Source organism: Chrysoperla carnea, chromosome 2 (assembly GCF_905475395.1).
Source record: "Chrysoperla carnea chromosome 2, inChrCarn1.1, whole genome shotgun sequence".
Classification (NCBI taxonomy): Eukaryota; Metazoa; Arthropoda; class Insecta; order Neuroptera; family Chrysopidae; genus Chrysoperla; species Chrysoperla carnea.
In genome coordinates this window covers 66100151-66118474 of record NC_058338.1, presented here as the reverse complement: position 1 = coordinate 66118474, position 18324 = coordinate 66100151, and the positions used below count along the sequence as shown (strand labels likewise).

Below are 18324 nucleotides of genomic sequence, written 5' to 3'. Positions count from 1 at the left end.
TCATAGCGATTTTCATCGGAGTACATCGAATTCTTTTTTATAAGCTAGTATTATTGATACGTGTAAATTTTGTACTAATCTGTAGTTTATTTTATAATCATTATGGGATTTTAATGTTTAAAAGATCTAGCGATAGAAAAAGAACTTTATGTGTTTGTTCGCATAGATATATAATATTTAACGGAAATGTTGTTTACAATGTTGTATATCCAGGTTGCATTTATAGTAAATTTAGATTCTAGAAGGTAAGAGATAGAGCGTTAACTTTAAATTAAAAAAATTATAAAAGACTAGGGGAGCAAATACGGTACAGCACATTAAAATGTCAAATAAAGTAGATATCTTTTGTCTTTTCATTCAATGAAAAAATCAGCTGAATCTAACAGGTATGGTTTGCATTTTTTTTACACGTGGCTCTGATATCCTAGCGTTAAAATCTCATAACAAATGGAACATAAACCTCGCTGATCTAATTGTAACGAAATCTTGTATCCATTTTTAATCATTGGAATTGTATGTTTTTCTATTTCTTATGTTTTAATATATACGATTTATGGCTGTTTCAATAATATTCGTCCAAACAAATGGCAAGTTGATCTCCGATGAATGATTAACCAAGGAACTTAATCTATTTTGTCTGCTTTTGCGTTTGATTTAAAGAGCTGACAATTTGTATGTGAATTGAAAATAATGTTAAGAAAGTGTCTTTTGAATTGAGTGTTAGTTAGTATAACTCTTCAGCCTCCCTTCCCACCTAAATACATTTTCGTTTCTTGTCACAGGTGAACATTTGGTAACGTGTGCCATGCATCAATCACAAAGTACAATAAGTTCCATTAGTGGTACGGCAACACTTGATGGTACTGGCACTAACAGTACAGCAAGTCCAGAAAATCATCCGCCGCCATTACCACCAAAGAAAAAACACAGTATGTATTGTTTTATCAAACGGTTTTTTAATTTTATCTTTTGGGGGAAATGATAATTTTTTAAATAATGTAGTTTTAAATTTTTCATACACATATTATATTGGGAGTATAAATTGTAGATAATTCTAACTATTTTTGTGTTTGTTTCCTCAGTGTTTCAATCAGTGGCTTACTCTGGTAAGTGAGCCCACTTTTAGATGAATTTTTTTTAAATAGCTTTTTTATAGAATAGTTTTAATTTTTTTAAATTGTTTTTTCAAAAGTCATTTTACCATTCTTAATTTTTGTATTTAATCTTTATTTTGAATTGTTCAAAAGTCTTTATTTAAATACGGTAAATACAGGATTACCGTGCAACTAAATTTTTTTATTAAAAAAAAAATGTTTAAATGAGGCCAATTTAAATAATAAAATTACCTTTCGTCAAGCTAAACTAAGCCACTTCTTGAGATTCATTATTATCCATTTTCTAGAAGCCATAATAACTAAGGCTGATTTGTGTTACCATTAATTTGATAAATAAACGTTCTCTTAAAATATTACAATAATAGAGCGAGCACAGGTTGCAGTTGAGTGTGCAAAATATGAGGGATAATTTGTCGATTAATTTTTGTTCAGAAAAGCTTACAGATTAAATGAAATCACATTGATTCAATTCTTGTATATCCCCCCTCGACCTCCACAGACACCTTTATATCCATTTTAGTTTTAACCAATTATAAGCTATCCTAGGTTTTTTTAGGACATTTAACGTCAAAAAAGCTCTTTGTGATTTTTTCGTAAAGATCCCCAATTTCGAAATATTAACAGTCTAATGTTTGGAAAAACTTCAAAAAGGACATTTTAAAAGCTGAAAAACGGGACTCAAAACTGGATTTTTGAGTTTATCAAAATCCTTAAAAAAATATTTAAACATCCTTTATAGTACAAGATCCGAATTAGGGTCGACCTTCACCCATCTGTTTACCGAATGAAAGTTATTTTTTATGAAATGTAAAATATTAACAAATATTCCTGTAACGGGTTGCCTTAAAAAATATGGTCCAGACCATTTTTAATATAAATATCAAAACTTGTAAAGCTTGTAAACATTATTTTTGACCAATATTTTGTGGCTAATCATATGCCACCGTAATTGTAACAAAATTATCTTTATTTAGATATGCGAGTCAATGAATTAACAGATGCACGTAATTACTATTTTCAACTTGTATAAATGCGATAATAGTAAACGAAAAAAGGCAAACAACATAGCTGCTGCATATTCTTTATGGCTTTTACTTTCGAGTAGATCAAAATTCGTAAGATATGCAAGTCAGTGAAAAATTTCTAAAAATTTTACTCTTGATATTTTCACTAAAAGTAGTCTGGACCACATTTTTATAGGCAACCCATTGCAGGGATATTTGTTAACATTTTATATTTCATAAAAGATAATTTTCATCCGGTAAACAGATGGGTGAAGGTCGATCCTAATTGGGATCTTAGACTATTAATAAAGTTCTGGAGAGTAATTACAGGTTACTTCATTTTTTAATTCTTAAATATCTGGAATATTAATCTATAAGCTTTTCTGAACAAGAATCTATTGATAAAATGCGGTGCTCATATTTTTGCACGCTCAACTCCATCCACCGCCTGCACTATAAGTTATTCTTTTTAAAATTAAATAAAGGTATGCAATTTTTTTGAGAGGACTATCCTAATTTTTTTTTTTTTAGTGATATATTTTTCAAAGTTTAAAATAAAAAACGTATATTAAGGAGTCTATGAGAATTAATAGTAAATTTTTAAATGGTAAAATAATTTTTGGTATAAATTCGCTTTTATTTTTTTCAAAAGCAATTTTTTTATTTTCAAAATTTAGCATTTTTTTTTGAAAATAGTGTTTTAGCTATAGTAAAACCCATCCAAGCATGCATTTTTTTCAGATATAAACATCCGTGTGAAACAAGTAGCTAATTTGTCAAATTTTTTAAAGCCATTTTAGGAAGTCCTTTATTCCAACTTACATACAATAACTACGCATTTCTCGTGATAATTTCGGATTAAACAAAATGGATAAAAGAAGAATAATACATATGAAAAGATTTAATAAGAATTCTATGTTCATTTCATTTCGAGTTTTATGTTATATAAATCAAACGTGATTTTTTTTTTTTTAATTAATGATAATTTTTCGTTGTATTTTTTGGTTTTTTGAGTTTTCAAATTAAATTAATATTTAGCTTCATATCTGCTTATTTTACAGCTTTCATTTATTAGGCTTTTTTCATACAAATATATTATTAACAATTAAAGCCTTAAGCAATTTCTAACTGATTATTTTTCACAGAAATTTTGTTAAAATAAAAAAAGCTTCTCAATATTATTTTTCATAGAAAAATGAGTTACCAAAATTGTATAACAGGAAATTTTAATATCTGTATTAATTGAAATAAGTGAAAACATAATTACAAGATAATTTGTTCGATATTTTGATATGTTATTTACTCAAAATCTCTAAACATCCAATTCAACATTTGACAACTTATCCAGATAGTGAAGAATTTCTGGCTGTTCAGCTAGACGTACTTTATTTGAAAATATAACATTTATTCCGCTATTTTAATCAGGTAATCAGGCTTTAGGTATAACTCGAACACGGATGTAGTAACTATATTTTAAAATATTCCTATATCCATAGACTCAAACAGCATGCCATTTATTGTCAGATTGAGCGACCTCGGCCTATGTAATATTCAATCGTCCTGGATAAGCTTTCTATCAGAGTTATGCAATAAATAGGAGAGATAGATCATTATCTGTTAACGAGGGCAGATAACGCTGCTGAAATACAATCCTTAAAACTCGAACAGCCGTAACTATTCTATTTCCGTTGCTAACAAGCTAACTTCGTTTTGAATAAAATATTGTTTTAAACTCTCAGGGTAAACTCTATTCATCAGTAAATAAATACAAACTATTAAATTTAATGCCGCTTTTAAATAAGGGAAAAAAAAATTTAGTTTTTGTTTTTAATTCAAAAATTAATTTCATTGTAATTTGTAAATACAGTAATGGCATACATGGAAATGTTTGGTAATTGTTCGCATACTGTAAATAGTAATGGTGAATTATTGCGGCATTCGGTGCATACATACAATGTAATGCAATCGGAATGGCAAAGTCAAGACGATACATCAACTTCATCGGGTGCTGTCACTCAACGTGAAAATATTGATTTTGGCGATGCTACAATAATTACAACCACCGCAACATCAACACTAGGACAACCAAATATAACTACAACAATGTCTACGGCACAATCATGTTCGTTTAATTTAATGTATAATAATGAATCAACTACTAACCCATCATCTTCATCGATCTCACCCACTGTAGTTATACAACGATTGTCTACATCACAAACAAACAATAATCAACGGTTAGTATTCTAATTATTTTCAGAGTAATAGTGCATTTAAGGGGGTATTCTGGTCTAGAAGCCTCAATTGTAGGATCTTTTCAAACTAAGATTATAAGAAAATCAAAAACATTTATGTAGCCATTCTTTCATATGATTTTAATTGACATTTTAAAAATACAAAATGAAAATAGTAAAAACAAAAATAAAAAATTCTTCGAATTACAGGCCGTTGAAATGGAGGCTACAAAAAACACGGCACCCTGGTTGATACAGTTCCAGCCCTTGTAAATGATCTGAATCAAAAAATCTCACTTAGTAAAGATGTAGTTATCGTCTGAACCTCCTGTTTATCTCCTTTTTTTTATCTTTTCGAATTTTATTAAAAAAAATACTTAAAATTGAAATTTATTTAAAATCCGAGGTTCAGACGATAGAGAGATTTATAAGGAAAATTTTTACCAAACAAAGAAATCGGTTGAGTTGAGCTTGAGATGTGTTGACCACCTCCAAAAATGTAGTTTCAAGAAAGACCGTGTTTTTAGTTTGAGAGACAATTCCGGCAGCGTAACTCGAATAATAATATTACTCACTTTAGATTAATCGGCGATCCCAGATCCATACATCTTGCAAAGTTATTTCTGCTAACCGAGATGTTTTGCCTTCTTTTGAAGCAGCAGATGCTCGTAGTACAGAGCAATCTTTAAAGTTTAACCTTTAAAAATATGCAAAAAAAATCGATTTCTTCAAATTTCTAGAACAGAATACTGCTTTAAAAGATCTAATACACATCTTATTTATCTTCTGGTTTACACTTGAGTAGGTACTTTGTACAATATGATTTTTTTTAAAGAATGAATGTGAATTGGATCTGGAGGTTCCTATTCATATATAAGGATGTAAGCAAGTGTCCGCTTAAGCTAATACTAATTTAATTAATTTTCAGACGTCCAGTTACGTGTTCACCAGCTATTAATACACCCGATTCAATACCGTTAACACCTCCAGCGTTACCACCGAAAAAACGTAGCGGCGGTAATAATTCTCGGGTGACATCACCACCTGTTTCACCAACTCCCTTAACGGATAACAATTCCTTGACGTCATCGAATAATACATCTCCATTTTCCCATACAAACGATCCAGTCTCAATAAATTGTATAAACTTAGAAGAAAAAATGAATGTAAATGTTGAAAATAATTTAGATAAATCTGATATAGCGGATTGTACAAAATTTGAAGAAGCCGAAACAATTGATTTATTAGATTTAATTGATGTGACTGAATATTTAATATTTAAGAAGCCTGACGAAGAAGGTCCTGATATACGAGGTGGACATCCAGACGCATTAATTGTGTATGCAACAAAAAGCAATAAACATGGTAAGTGTGCTAAATGCATTTGTGCTTGAATATAAAATCACGCTTTCATCAAATAATTTTTTCAATATTAATAATTCATATTTTTTTCTTACGCTGCAGATGAAAAACAAAGTGGTGAGTAAAAAATTGCTTCATGCTAAATATTAAAATATACATAAAAATTTCATGAAAATAGCTTTATATGAATAATCTTTAATCATGCCTTTTCAATTTTTTTTATTCATTAAAAAATTCCTGTAACTGAATTTATGTGCCAAAATTTTAATGAAATATGTCTCATACTGTAGGATTCCTTGTTTTTTAAATTTTGTTCAATAATGTCCGGGGTCATATACAGGGTGGGCCATTTTAATCTATTGTGGCTAATAGCTTGTTCTGTAGTTAACTAATAAAAAAATAACTTAAACAAAAGTTGAAGAGTTTGATGGGGGGACATCATGTTCTGACATAAGATTGGACCTAGTTCTCCGGATTGCTTTAATAGTGTCAATTCATATCCTAAAAGATAAGAGATAGAATAACACTTTAAATTAGAAAGTTGATTCTAAAAAAAACTAACATTTTTTTGGATCGTTAGCTTTCGGAGAAAATGCGACTTAAAATTATGTCATTATTGCATTTAACCAAAAAGAAAATACGCTAGCTTTAGAAAAATGTTTTAGACAAAAGTTATCAACAAAATAAAGGTCATTTATCTGTGTTATTAAATTTAAAAATTTTTACTAAAGCATTTTTCTGTAGCTAGAGTGTTTTTTTCGATTAAATGCAATATTGCCATATATTTCCGAAAGCTATCGATTTGCGAAATGTTAGCTTTTTATGAGGATGAACTTAAGAATGTGAAGAATGCACCGAACTTCAACAGAGTCTTCTACATATGGAAATAATGTAAAGAAACACAAAAGTTGTTATCCGATTTTAATTCCTAGAGTTCCGTGCATTGACTATTAAAGCAACCCGAAGAACTAGGTCCAATCTGATGTCAGAACATGATGTTCCCCATCAAACTCTTTAATTATTTTTTAGGTTATTTTTTTATTTGTCTAACTATAAATCGAGCTATTAGCCATAATAGATTAAAATGGTCCATCCTGTATATAATGGCGTAATATGTAAATATATAAAAAAATGTAGATGATGAAATAAAATGCATTTAATTTTTAAGATTAAAGCGTGAATTTCATACAGAACACAGAAGTTTCATACAGAAAAAATAAATCACATCCTAACAATAGTAGTAGCTGAGATGGTAAAAGCGTCTGGGACGGATACCTACAAGTTTCGAGTTCGATTCCTGGCTTCTGTCTGATTTTTTTAATTTCTTCTATTTGTCTAAATGAATTTTATAATTAAAAGTTACAACCCTCAATTATTTTTTTATAAATACGGTTGGCAATAGAAGCTTGCAAAAACTTATTTTTACCCAATTATATCAAATACCAGCCAAATTATAACTTGTCATAAAATAGAAATTGCATTTATGTAATAAAATTTTGAAACTAAAATCAATATTTTTGTTCGATTACAGAATTTAAATACCAAGATGCATTTTTAACAACGTATCGAACGTTTTTAACACCATTGGAATTAGTATATAAGTTACAACAGCGACATCAACGGTTTAGTTGCCATTCGGATATACAAAAACAGCGTGCAGCAAGAGAATCTTTTTCATTACTTGTTAGTGTGGTTAGTGATCTAACGTAAGTAGAACAATTTTTATAGTTTCCAATTCGATTTTAAATTTTATATAAATTAATATCCATTAAAAGCGGATACTCCCAAAACCCTTTTTTCCAGTTTATTTGTTTAGGCGATTTAAAATAGAAATCTATTGAGATATCTTTTAATAAAGATGAGTTATTAATTAATATAGGATCTAAATAATTTTAGTGGAATAAAACATTACAAAGGCTAAATTTTCCACATCGTTTTTAATTTATTTTGTCACATCTCACGATTCATGAATTTTTGGTCTTGAATCAGAGATCAATTAGATCAATGTTAAGTCCGAATCTAAAAAGGCAGCTGTCTTGGCCTGCTCTGCTTGGTAGGTTCATGAGCGTAACTCATGTTAGTATACACCTTACACGTAAGCTATTAGTTATATAAGTTACACGTAAGTTAAAAAAAAATTTGATGATGGACATCATGTTCAGTCATTAGATTGGACCTAGTTTTGATATCAGATTGGACCTAACTCTTCGGGTTTCTAATCCTCTAAAAAAAACTAACAATTTTTGTCGAAAAATGTTAGGTTTCGGAGAAAATGCGACTTAAAAATATGTCAATAGTGCATTTAATAGAAAGAAAATACAAGTTCATCGATAATTGTAGGTCAAAGTCATCAAGGTTTTTGAACCTATTACTCATAACTTCACCAATATAAACAAATTTAAAAACGACTATTTTCGCTCATTTTTTTCAAGTTTTTTCGCCACCTACGCATGCAAATCAGACTTACCCGACGTCAATCGATAGGATTTGTGTGTTCTAGTTGTTTTGAGATAGAAATGTGGTATTAGGTAAAAGATATGGTATATGATTTGAGCAAATTTTAGGATATAATAAATTAGAAAAGGTTCAATTTTCATAATCATTTTATGTAACTTTATATAATTTATTTTTCTACATAACATATTTTATTAAATTCAATTTTTTTATTGTAAAACGAAGTGTAAGGAGTGGCCAGTTAGCTTCTAACAGCATAAAAAAATATTGGCCGCATCGTAAATATTACCTTTTTCAAATAATTGTGCATTTCTACCTAACTTATGCGATTTTAAAGCTGAAATGTTAGCGACACGAATAAAAAAATGTTAATCATACCTGTTAGACGCCTTATTTTTTCATTGAATGAAAAGGAAAAAGATACCTAATTCATTACACATTTCAATGTACTGTGCCGTATTTGCTCCCCTAGTATTTTACTTAAACGACATAGTGACCCAAATTAAAATAAAAACAATTATTTTAATGTTTTGTATATTTTTTAACAAAATAAACAACATTTCCGTTAAATATTATATATTTATTCGAGCTAACACCTATATTTATTTTTTCTATCTCTAGATAGAGTCTTTCTTAGCATTAAAATCCCACAACTTAATATTTATTGTTTTATATGCAACGTGGTATTTTAAATAGAAATTACACTTGGTGGTAATATCCTGAATAAATTTTACATGTAGCTCCGTTTTTATTAAAATCAACGTTCTATGATAATGAAAACTTTGAAAATTTCAAACAAAATTTCTTAGAAATGTCAGTAAAGAATACGATGTATTGATTACCTGAAATACAATTTAAAAAAAAAAAAAAATTTCAGATAATATATCAAACATGTTTATATTCAAATTAAATACCTTTGTATACGCTGCCATGGACATTGGAAAAAATGGTCCAACTTTAATTTGTAAAGGTTTTTGTGATCTAAATATAACAAACATAAGTATGGAGCGTAATTTCTTATTATGTTTTGCTGGAAATAAATACCAATCAGTTTCCCAAACTTGGTCTGCTACTTTTAAACTCTATAGTTAAAATTTTAACAAAAAAAATTTATTATTAATCATTTATTTAAAATGCAGTTATTAGATTTGGTTGTGTATACTACGCCAAATATTAGACTTTATAGTACAATAAAATTATTTAAAAAATCATAGACATTGGGACATTATGGTTTTTTTAAAATTATGAATACTAATTTGAAATTTCGTGAGTGGCTTCCTTTTGACTAGTCTATAAACTTTCTTTTGCGATTTGTTTCGAAAAGGCTGCGTTTTCAAATGAGCATGATGTCGTCATATTTGAGTTATCGTTTTGAAAAAACGCAGCAGGGAAATGTGCATCTTTGAAAGGCTCAGTTTTTTATTTGATTATTATATTTCACGATTTGATCTATAACATGTTATATAAATTCATAAATCTGTGAAAATCAAACCAACAAACGCAGAAATTGAAAATCTATTCCTATTAATACTAGAGTTTACTTTACCTCAAAATGTAATTTTGCTCCATAATAATATAAAATATATAATTCCAAAACTTTTGACATTAAAAATACAGAAATCCATGCAAAATCAATTGTTACAAAGTCTATCTGAAATTTTTTACGTGAACAATTAAATAATTTCAGTATTGTATAAATATTTTATGAAAAATATTTACCAATAATAATTGGAAACCCGTGAGGCAAAATAATATTTGATAAAATAAAAACACCAGCAACATTAAGGGGCTGATCACCTCATTCAACTCGTTGACGTATCTAAATAAATTTAGTTTAAAGTGTTTTGTATGTAATTTCAAAGTACAAATAGTAAAACTTACCTGGAAACATCTTGATGTAATTGAATACATTTGTAAAGTTTTGCGTACATTTTTGATTCATTATAATTTCTTTCCAAAAGTGCTTCTCGAAATTTATATTGTATGAGTTGGAGTTGAATAATAGCATGAATTATCAAATTTAATACTAATGCTTCAAACAATCCTGCAATTACTGTAGATGGTACACCAACAACTACAAATTTAATATGTTACTTCATACTCCATCAAGAGTAACTTAAAGAAGTAAAGGCAATTCAGAGAATAGAACTCCAGGTTTTGCTTAATCTCCTGGGAAAATTTTGTAGAAGATATTCAGATTCAGTGATAGTATAATGAAAAAATTATATTTACTGTAGGAAATGAAGCATTTGATCGAGGAATCGACTCCTCGCCAATAGATTTTTATCGGAGCCGGTGAAAAATGTTTACCTGAGTGCAATTAACAAAGTCATATTCATGTGAATTTGTGCTTTTTCGATTTACCCAGTACCCCCAAAAGGTAGGACCGAAATACTCTTCTTCCGGACACCACATTCTCTTTATTTAACATTTAAAAAAAAAAACTATAGTATTTTATATTGTGGACAATTCTCAGCATTTTGATTTCTATCACTTTTTACCTAGCCTCACCATTTTCGAGATATAAACATTTGAAAAAAATGCGGATTTCGCCAAAAACTCGTCATTGACGAAAATAAAGTTTATTTTGTGATTACGGACAAAAATTTAATTTAAAAACCATAATAGATATAATGCTTGGGATGATTCTAAGTTTTTTTTTTGGCTCGTGAAAATTTTTACTAAACCTCACCGTTTTCTATATATAAGCGTTTAAAAAAAATAAATAAAAAATTATTGCCGAAAATTTTTTATTGACGTAAAATAAAGATTATTTTGTAATTCTGGTCAAAAATTTGATTTGAAAACCATATGACTTTTTATTTTGAACAATTCTAAACACTTTTTGCTTTTTGACATTTTCTATCTTATCACCTTATAATCTATACACCTGAATATCTAGTTTTGTGGTTAACCAATCGAAAACTAACTTAAACAAGCGTTGACGAGTTTAATGGGGGACATTATGTTTTGATATCAGATTGGACCTAGTTCTTCGGGTTTCTTTAATGGCCAATTTAAATCCTAAAAAACATGATGACCCCTATCAAGATTTGCAACTTTTGTTCAAGTTATTTTTTTATAGGTTAACTACAAAACGAAATATTTAGGTGTATAGATTAAAATGGCTCATCCTGTATATGTACATACCCAATTGGAAAATCATGCATTCTAAATAGTGTTCTTGAATATTAATAGGTAACCACATTTTCATTGGTAAATTCGCTTCACCAGTTAGAAATATTTTTATGAAATTTGGTAAAATTGCTGATGTGAATGCCGAACAATACAGAGACCATTGATAGCGATTCGCACGATTTGAATCAGCAACACCATTTTTTATAATTTCCAATTCATTTGGATCCAATTGATTTTCATATGTTGTCTTTTTATAAATTTCATTGAATAAATGTTGGCAGTTTTTATGTCGAATAATTCGAAATTTGGTTATACTGACCTTTAAAAGTTATAAGTAATTAAAATGATAAGTAATTATAAGTTTCGATATTTGGTCGAAACGTCAATAGCCCATTTAAATTACTTCCTTTTGGGGAGTCTACCAAACTTTCCTCTACGATTTTTTTTCTCGAAAAGGCTACTTTTTCAAATGAGCATGATGATGTCATTTTTGAGTTATCGTTTTCAAAAAACGCAGTAGTAAATTTGTCGGACACTATGACCACTTGATAACATAAGTACAGTACATAATAATTATCCAAAAACAAAAATACTTAAGTACAGCATGTTCGAGGTGATATCATCGGTGCAGTATGTTTGTCGGAAAAAATATTTTATTGTTTAATAATTATTAATGGTATCAAGTGATCATTGTGTCCTGCTGCGTTTTTTCAGGACGATAACTCAAATATGACGTCATCATGCTCATTCGAAAACGCAGCCTTTTCGAAAAAAAATCGTAGAGGTTAGTTTGATGGACTCGTCAAAAGCAAGCCACTCACGAAGTTTCAAGTAAGTATTTATTATTAAAAAAACCCGTGATGTCCCACGGTTTATTATACCCGTATAGAAACCCGAGAAATATAAAGAATTTTGTTACAGATTACTTTGAATAAAATCCGTTTGCAAGGAGGTACCTTTCCTTCAAAATACCTCCTATATTCTAGGGTACAGAAGCTTTGATACTAATTACGAAGGATTCTAATGTGATTTTCATCTATATAATTAATATTATTATTAATTCTTACCAGAAAAAAGAATGAAACAATTCCATTGTATGTCATATTGTCTAAACTGTCTAAATGTATAAAGAAATCGATAAATACAAAAAATAATAATGCTGAATACAGGAAAATAGATATTGGAAAGATCGTATATTTTTGAATTGTACACGTTTTTAATTCGGCTTTTTCGTTATCATCATCTTTTATATTTGCATCTGGAAAAGACATACCCATATAATACATTCCATTTGCACAGTAATATAGCAATGGATTCTTTAAAATTCTCATTGTTTTTGTTCAATTACAGCTTAATTTAATCTGAAATTGAAAAAAAGAATGTTGGCGAAACTAAAAATATGAGCTTGAAACGTAGACGTTTTATAGTGATAAATAATTAATTCTTAAAGTCTTCACCATTAAAAATAATAGTTGGATAATAACATATTGAATTTATATTACTTCCATTTTATCATAGATAAAAATTGGAATACAAGTTGTAAAACAGAACAAAAGTTATTTTCACAGTCACTTTATTATGCATGTTACATGGTAAAAATTTACAAAATGGTTCAGAAATTATGGCAGCATGTAAACGTTAAAATAGCAAATTTTGTCACGTTAGAAAATTATGATTATGAATTAAAAATTATTCCTAAAAAAAAAACTAAAAAAATGTATAGCCGCTTCTCAGAACTTTTGGGATATGATGATTTAATTGTTGAAATACCTTGTTAGAAAGTGTCGAATGTCAGTGTTTGGATTATTTTAGAAAAGTTTTACAAACCAACACAATTATTGTTTTAATTATTTATTAATATTTGTTTCGGTTTTCTAGAATTTTCCAGAACCTTTCTTAAGACCACTAGTTAAAGCTACCTGCAAATTTTCAACTCCCTAGCTTTTATAATTTTTAAGCAATGGCCACCAAAGTTTTGTGATAATTTGCGCCGTCACGGGAAAACTATGATATTTACGAAAAAATGTTTCAAACAAAAATTGTAGGGGCATTTTTTTACATTTAAACTTCTGTTCTATCTCTAATGGTTTACAAGATGAGATTTACGGACTTAAGACCCAATTGATCTATGTTGCTCATTTATGAAACTCGAAAACTCACTTTTTAAGTCCTGAGTTCGCTATAAAAATTTCTGCTTGATATCTCTTTTCGCTTTTGAGTTATTGTGTTTACGGACAGGCGGAAAAACAAAAATAGACCAATTAGTTGATTTCATGAACACATATACCAAAATTTTGTGTGTAGCATCAATATTACTAAACGTTACAAACTTGGGACTAAAATTGGTTTAATTTTGTAATATTAATTATTGTAAGTGTTTTTGCACATAATTTGCTATTCAATAGAAATCAATGACGAAAATTTCGAGCTTTTTTCTAACTGTTTGTGAACATTTCTTAATATATGGAAGTAGTTTTAAATATTAAATATTTTTAGTGAACAATGATCATTAAAAATGATTGATATAATAAATTAGATAATAAAATGTATAAACAAAAGTTTAATGTGTTTGGGGTAGGTAATATATTATTATTTTTATTTAATTATGGTCTAAAATATATTAAAATTATATATTTTAATTTAAACCTCTTTTATTTAAACTTTTGTTTATATAATTGTAAATAATAATTTTAATTAATTAATTAATTTTCCTATTTTTTTTTTCTTTTTAAATAAAAGCAATTTTTTTTTAAATTTTACATGGTAAACACGAAGTACTTTACTAAAATTTGATTTCTACTAATCTTAAAACGTCCTAAACCGCTCTTTTTCAAATATTTTGTAAACATACTTACGATAATTTTTATAAATTTTTTAACTTCTCTTTAAAAATTAAAGTTCAAAACTAGATAAAAGCCCAGTTACAGTAATAAAACTACAATAAACAAAAAATGTTAAACATTAACACATTAAGATATTAAAATTTAACACAAACGTAACTAAAATGTTACTTGCGGAACTTGGGCAGGAGCGCCTCCCTACGATGAGTAAGTTTGGGGCATCATCCATTTTGATAAATAATTTGAACAACAATACGATTAGGGCAAACATGAAATTCACGTAGCTTTGTCAATAATTGACTAAAAATTAGACTATTTATCAAGATATTAATCAAAAACCATTTTACGATCGGGGAGAGAGGCTCCAGTTCGGATTATATTACTTAGTTTTTTCCAGCGATATCTTAAACTATTAAAGAACGTTTCTATCAGATTTTCAAGATGTTTTAGTCTCAACAAACTCCTCCTGTAAGAGAAATTTTGCTCAACTTATATTGATTACGTTTTAATTACGATATCTTAGTTTTTCACAGAACATTTGTGGCAATTTTCAAGGTTTCACAAATTATTTTGTATTTAAAAAATAATGCCGGTATTTCACTAAACGGACAAACAAAAACAAAACAGAATTCGTGTCGGAATAAACTAAACTTCAACTTTTTACAAACTTTTTGAAGACTGGCAATGTAATGGCCATTACAGTTTCAGTTTTGTTTTTCAAGTTTCTCTAGGCTATATTCGCATTACAACGATAACTTTCAAAGTGCGCATTCTTGTTTATAAAAGATGGCAAAGAACATTGAATTTACTTAAGTTGAATATCGCTGTATGCCTGTGGCTTTACGAATTAAATATTTGTTGCATTTTAGAAGACTTAATAATACTCATTGAAATATCGTTTTTTTCGCCTCTTAAGCCAAGTTACGTAATCCTTGAACGTTCCCTTACACTTATATAATAAAATCGTATATAACAGCAATATTCTTTTTGTTACAGGGTATCGGACTTAGATGATAAATTATTACAAACACTAATGGAATTTGTGTATCAATTAGTATGTAATGGGGATTTGGTAATGGCAAAAGCGTTACGTGTAAAAATTTTAGAAAAACATTCAGCACGTCAATTGTTACAAATACCAACTGTTTTAAATCAATATTTAACATCAATAACAACACGTACAACATTATCACAGCTCTTAGATTTTAAATCAGAACAAATTGCTGAACAAATGACATTGTTAGATGCTGATCTATTCTTACGCATTGAAATACCGGAAGTTTTAATATGGGCCCAAGAACAAAAAGAAGAACGTAGTCCAAATTTAACTTGTTTTACGGAACATTTTAATAAAATGTCTTATTGGTAAGTATTGTAATAGAATAAATTCAATATCTATATTCGAAAAAATTCCTAATCAGTTGCCATCTTACAATTTATTAATAGAAATAGTTGTTCATATATATTATTTTATTTTCAGGGCACGTACTCGAATACTAGAACAGAATGAAGCAAAAGAACGGGAACGTTATGTAGTAAAATTTATAAAAATCATGAAATATTTACGGAAAATGAATAATTTCAATTCATATTTAGCATTGTTAAGTGCATTAGATTCAGCTCCAATACGTCGTCTAGAATGGCAGAAACATATTACAGAAGGTTTAAAAGAATATTGTGCATTAATTGACAGTTCATCCAGTTTTCGCGCTTATCGACAAGCTCTCTCTGAAACTAATCCACCATGTATACCATACATGTAAGTAATGAAATCTTTCTGTTCAAATCCCTTTACTTCTGGTTATTAATTTAATTTTTTTCGTTTACAGCGGTTTAATTTTACAAGATTTAACATTTGTTCACATTGGTAATAGCGATTTATTACCAGATGGTAATATTAATTTTTCTAAACGTTGGCAACAATTTAATATTGTTGATAATATGAAACGATTTAAAAAAGGGTGAGTTTATTATTTATATAGACGTTTGTATTAATCTGTCAGAATTTTCGTTCAACCATCAATATTTGTTTTTCCGTTTCCGTTAGTAGTTTTTTTCGATAAAACCGCTAGTATTTTAATTTTTGTTTTATGTACTCGATTGACTCAATGTAGATAATCATAAAGTGGTAATTTTAGCTTAGATTACTGCATAATTGTTATCATTGTCATTACTTCAATTTTTTAAGACGATCAAATAGTATCCTTTAATAGAGAATTTGTGGTTTTTTACCTTTTTTTTTAACTAAAGTTTAAAATTTACTAAAAATTACTAAGAAAAATTAAAAAAAAAACTTTTTAAAATTGATTTTTCATGTATATTTTACAATTGAAAATGGCTTTTCTAATCTATAAATTCAAACGACAGTGACGTCAACACATCGCTTTCATGACGCACTTAGAAATGATAAAATAATATGAATAATGATAAATGGTTTGTCTCTCAAAAGCCGTTTCCGTATAACACAATTTAAATCCTCTACAACACTAAATCAACATTAATTATATTGATTTAAATTATATTGTGTTAATTGAATGTATTTTTTACTTTATTATATTATAAATATAATAAAGTATTGTGATCGAAAAAAAAGTCGATATCGGGGTTTCGACGGAAATACACGTTTTGAGGGTCCCTGATTCCAAAAAAGTGGTTTTTAAAAAATATTGCGTCCCTCGGTATGTCAGTATATCGGTATGTCTGTTACCAAGCTGGAGCCTTAAATTTTCAACCGATTTATCTCAAACTCGGCACATAGATTCAGTTTGGTCATAATTCCAGACGATTTTTCATTTTTTCCCTAGGCCTTTTTTTAAGGGTACTTCCCTCTAGACCAAAACAGGATTTTTGGGGTTTTCTCAAAAACGGCTCTAACGATTTCGATTAAACCGGGCACAAGGCTAGACCTTAAGGAAAATTCGAGAAGGCCCACATCATTGGGAAAAACTTCTTTTTTTTTTCTCAAAAACGGCTCAAACGATTTCGATTAAACTAGGCACAAGGCTAGAGCTTAAGGTGTTCTTAGGATTGGTATAAGCCACATATCCGGGAAAATTCGAGAAGACTCACACTCTTGAGAAAAACTATTATTCAATAAAAATATTACAGGAATAATATATCAATTTTATTATATAATAAAGTCTTGTCCGATGTTTATTTAAATTCCCAAAGATCGTAAAAAAAGCAGAGATGTGTTGAAGAGGATATAAATTCTGTGAATTAAGCGTGATTTCGATTGGATCACAACCTCAACGGGTGTAAATACGCCGTTAAGTCGTTTTTTTTTATTCAAAAACATAACTATATTTTATAAATAATTAATAAAAAAAATATAATTATTAATTTTAAAACAATTACTTTATTATTTAAATATACTTTAGATGAATTATTCTATCATTTATATAATATGAACTTGTGACAAAAAAAAATTCTAAAACTTCTTTATTAAGGCCAAATATCTAAAAATACAATCATCACTTCTGAGCAAAATATTACTTGTGTGTTAGTTACATAATGTGGTTAATAACAATTCAAATATTGATACTTCAGTATCTAGACATTTTTTCAATAAAAATATTTTAAATATATTTTCATATCTAAATTAAAATTTATTTGTTTCAGAGCATATCCGTTTAAAAAACAAGAACGAATAATTATGTTTTTTAATAATTTCGATGATTTTATGTGTGAAGATCGAATGTGGCAAATATCTGAATCAATAAAACCACGTGGCGGTCGAAAACCACCTACAACATAAATAGGAAAAAAAGTTAAATAAATAAACAAACAAATTTTTATTTCGTTCAAAGATGATAATTTGAACTAAAGAAACTAAAAACTTTGTTCAAAGATATATGTATAGAGCAGTTTTATAATTAATATTTTATAATTAATGACAATATTTCTAATTTTTAGCACAATTTTTAACTAAAATATTTTATTTTATTTTTTATAAAACTGTTCTATTTAGATAATAATTTTTTAATTTTACTTACACAAAGATTGTAAGTATTTTAAATGTTTTTTATTTTCAATTATTTTAATTATTGGTTTGGATATTTTTGTTCCAAATAATTTTCTTAGCATACAAGTTACTTATTAAGCGTAATTTATCGAAAATTGTGTGTAATTAAAAAATTTTGCAAAGTTTTCTGTGAGAAATTATGGAAAAGGCAAT

The 18324-nt window shown here is 28.2% G+C and overlaps 1 protein-coding gene across 1 annotated transcript in view; it reads left to right on the top strand.

Moving 5' to 3' along the window:
- Positions 1–18005, top strand: part of LOC123292487 (guanine nucleotide-releasing factor 2) — a 34617-nt gene extending 16612 nt beyond the window's left edge. The window contains exons 8-16 of the mRNA XM_044873190.1: positions 783–929; positions 3987–4356; positions 5282–5718; positions 5818–5832; positions 7247–7421; positions 15144–15512; positions 15628–15906; positions 15977–16108; positions 17769–18005. Of these exons, the coding sequence (XP_044729125.1) occupies positions 783–929; positions 3987–4356; positions 5282–5718; positions 5818–5832; positions 7247–7421; positions 15144–15512; positions 15628–15906; positions 15977–16108; positions 17769–17904 (2060 nt within the window). The 3' untranslated portion in view covers positions 17905–18005. The remainder of the gene's footprint in view (positions 1–782; positions 930–3986; positions 4357–5281; positions 5719–5817; positions 5833–7246; positions 7422–15143; positions 15513–15627; positions 15907–15976; positions 16109–17768) is intronic.
- The last annotated feature ends 319 nt before the right edge of the window (positions 18006–18324 follow it).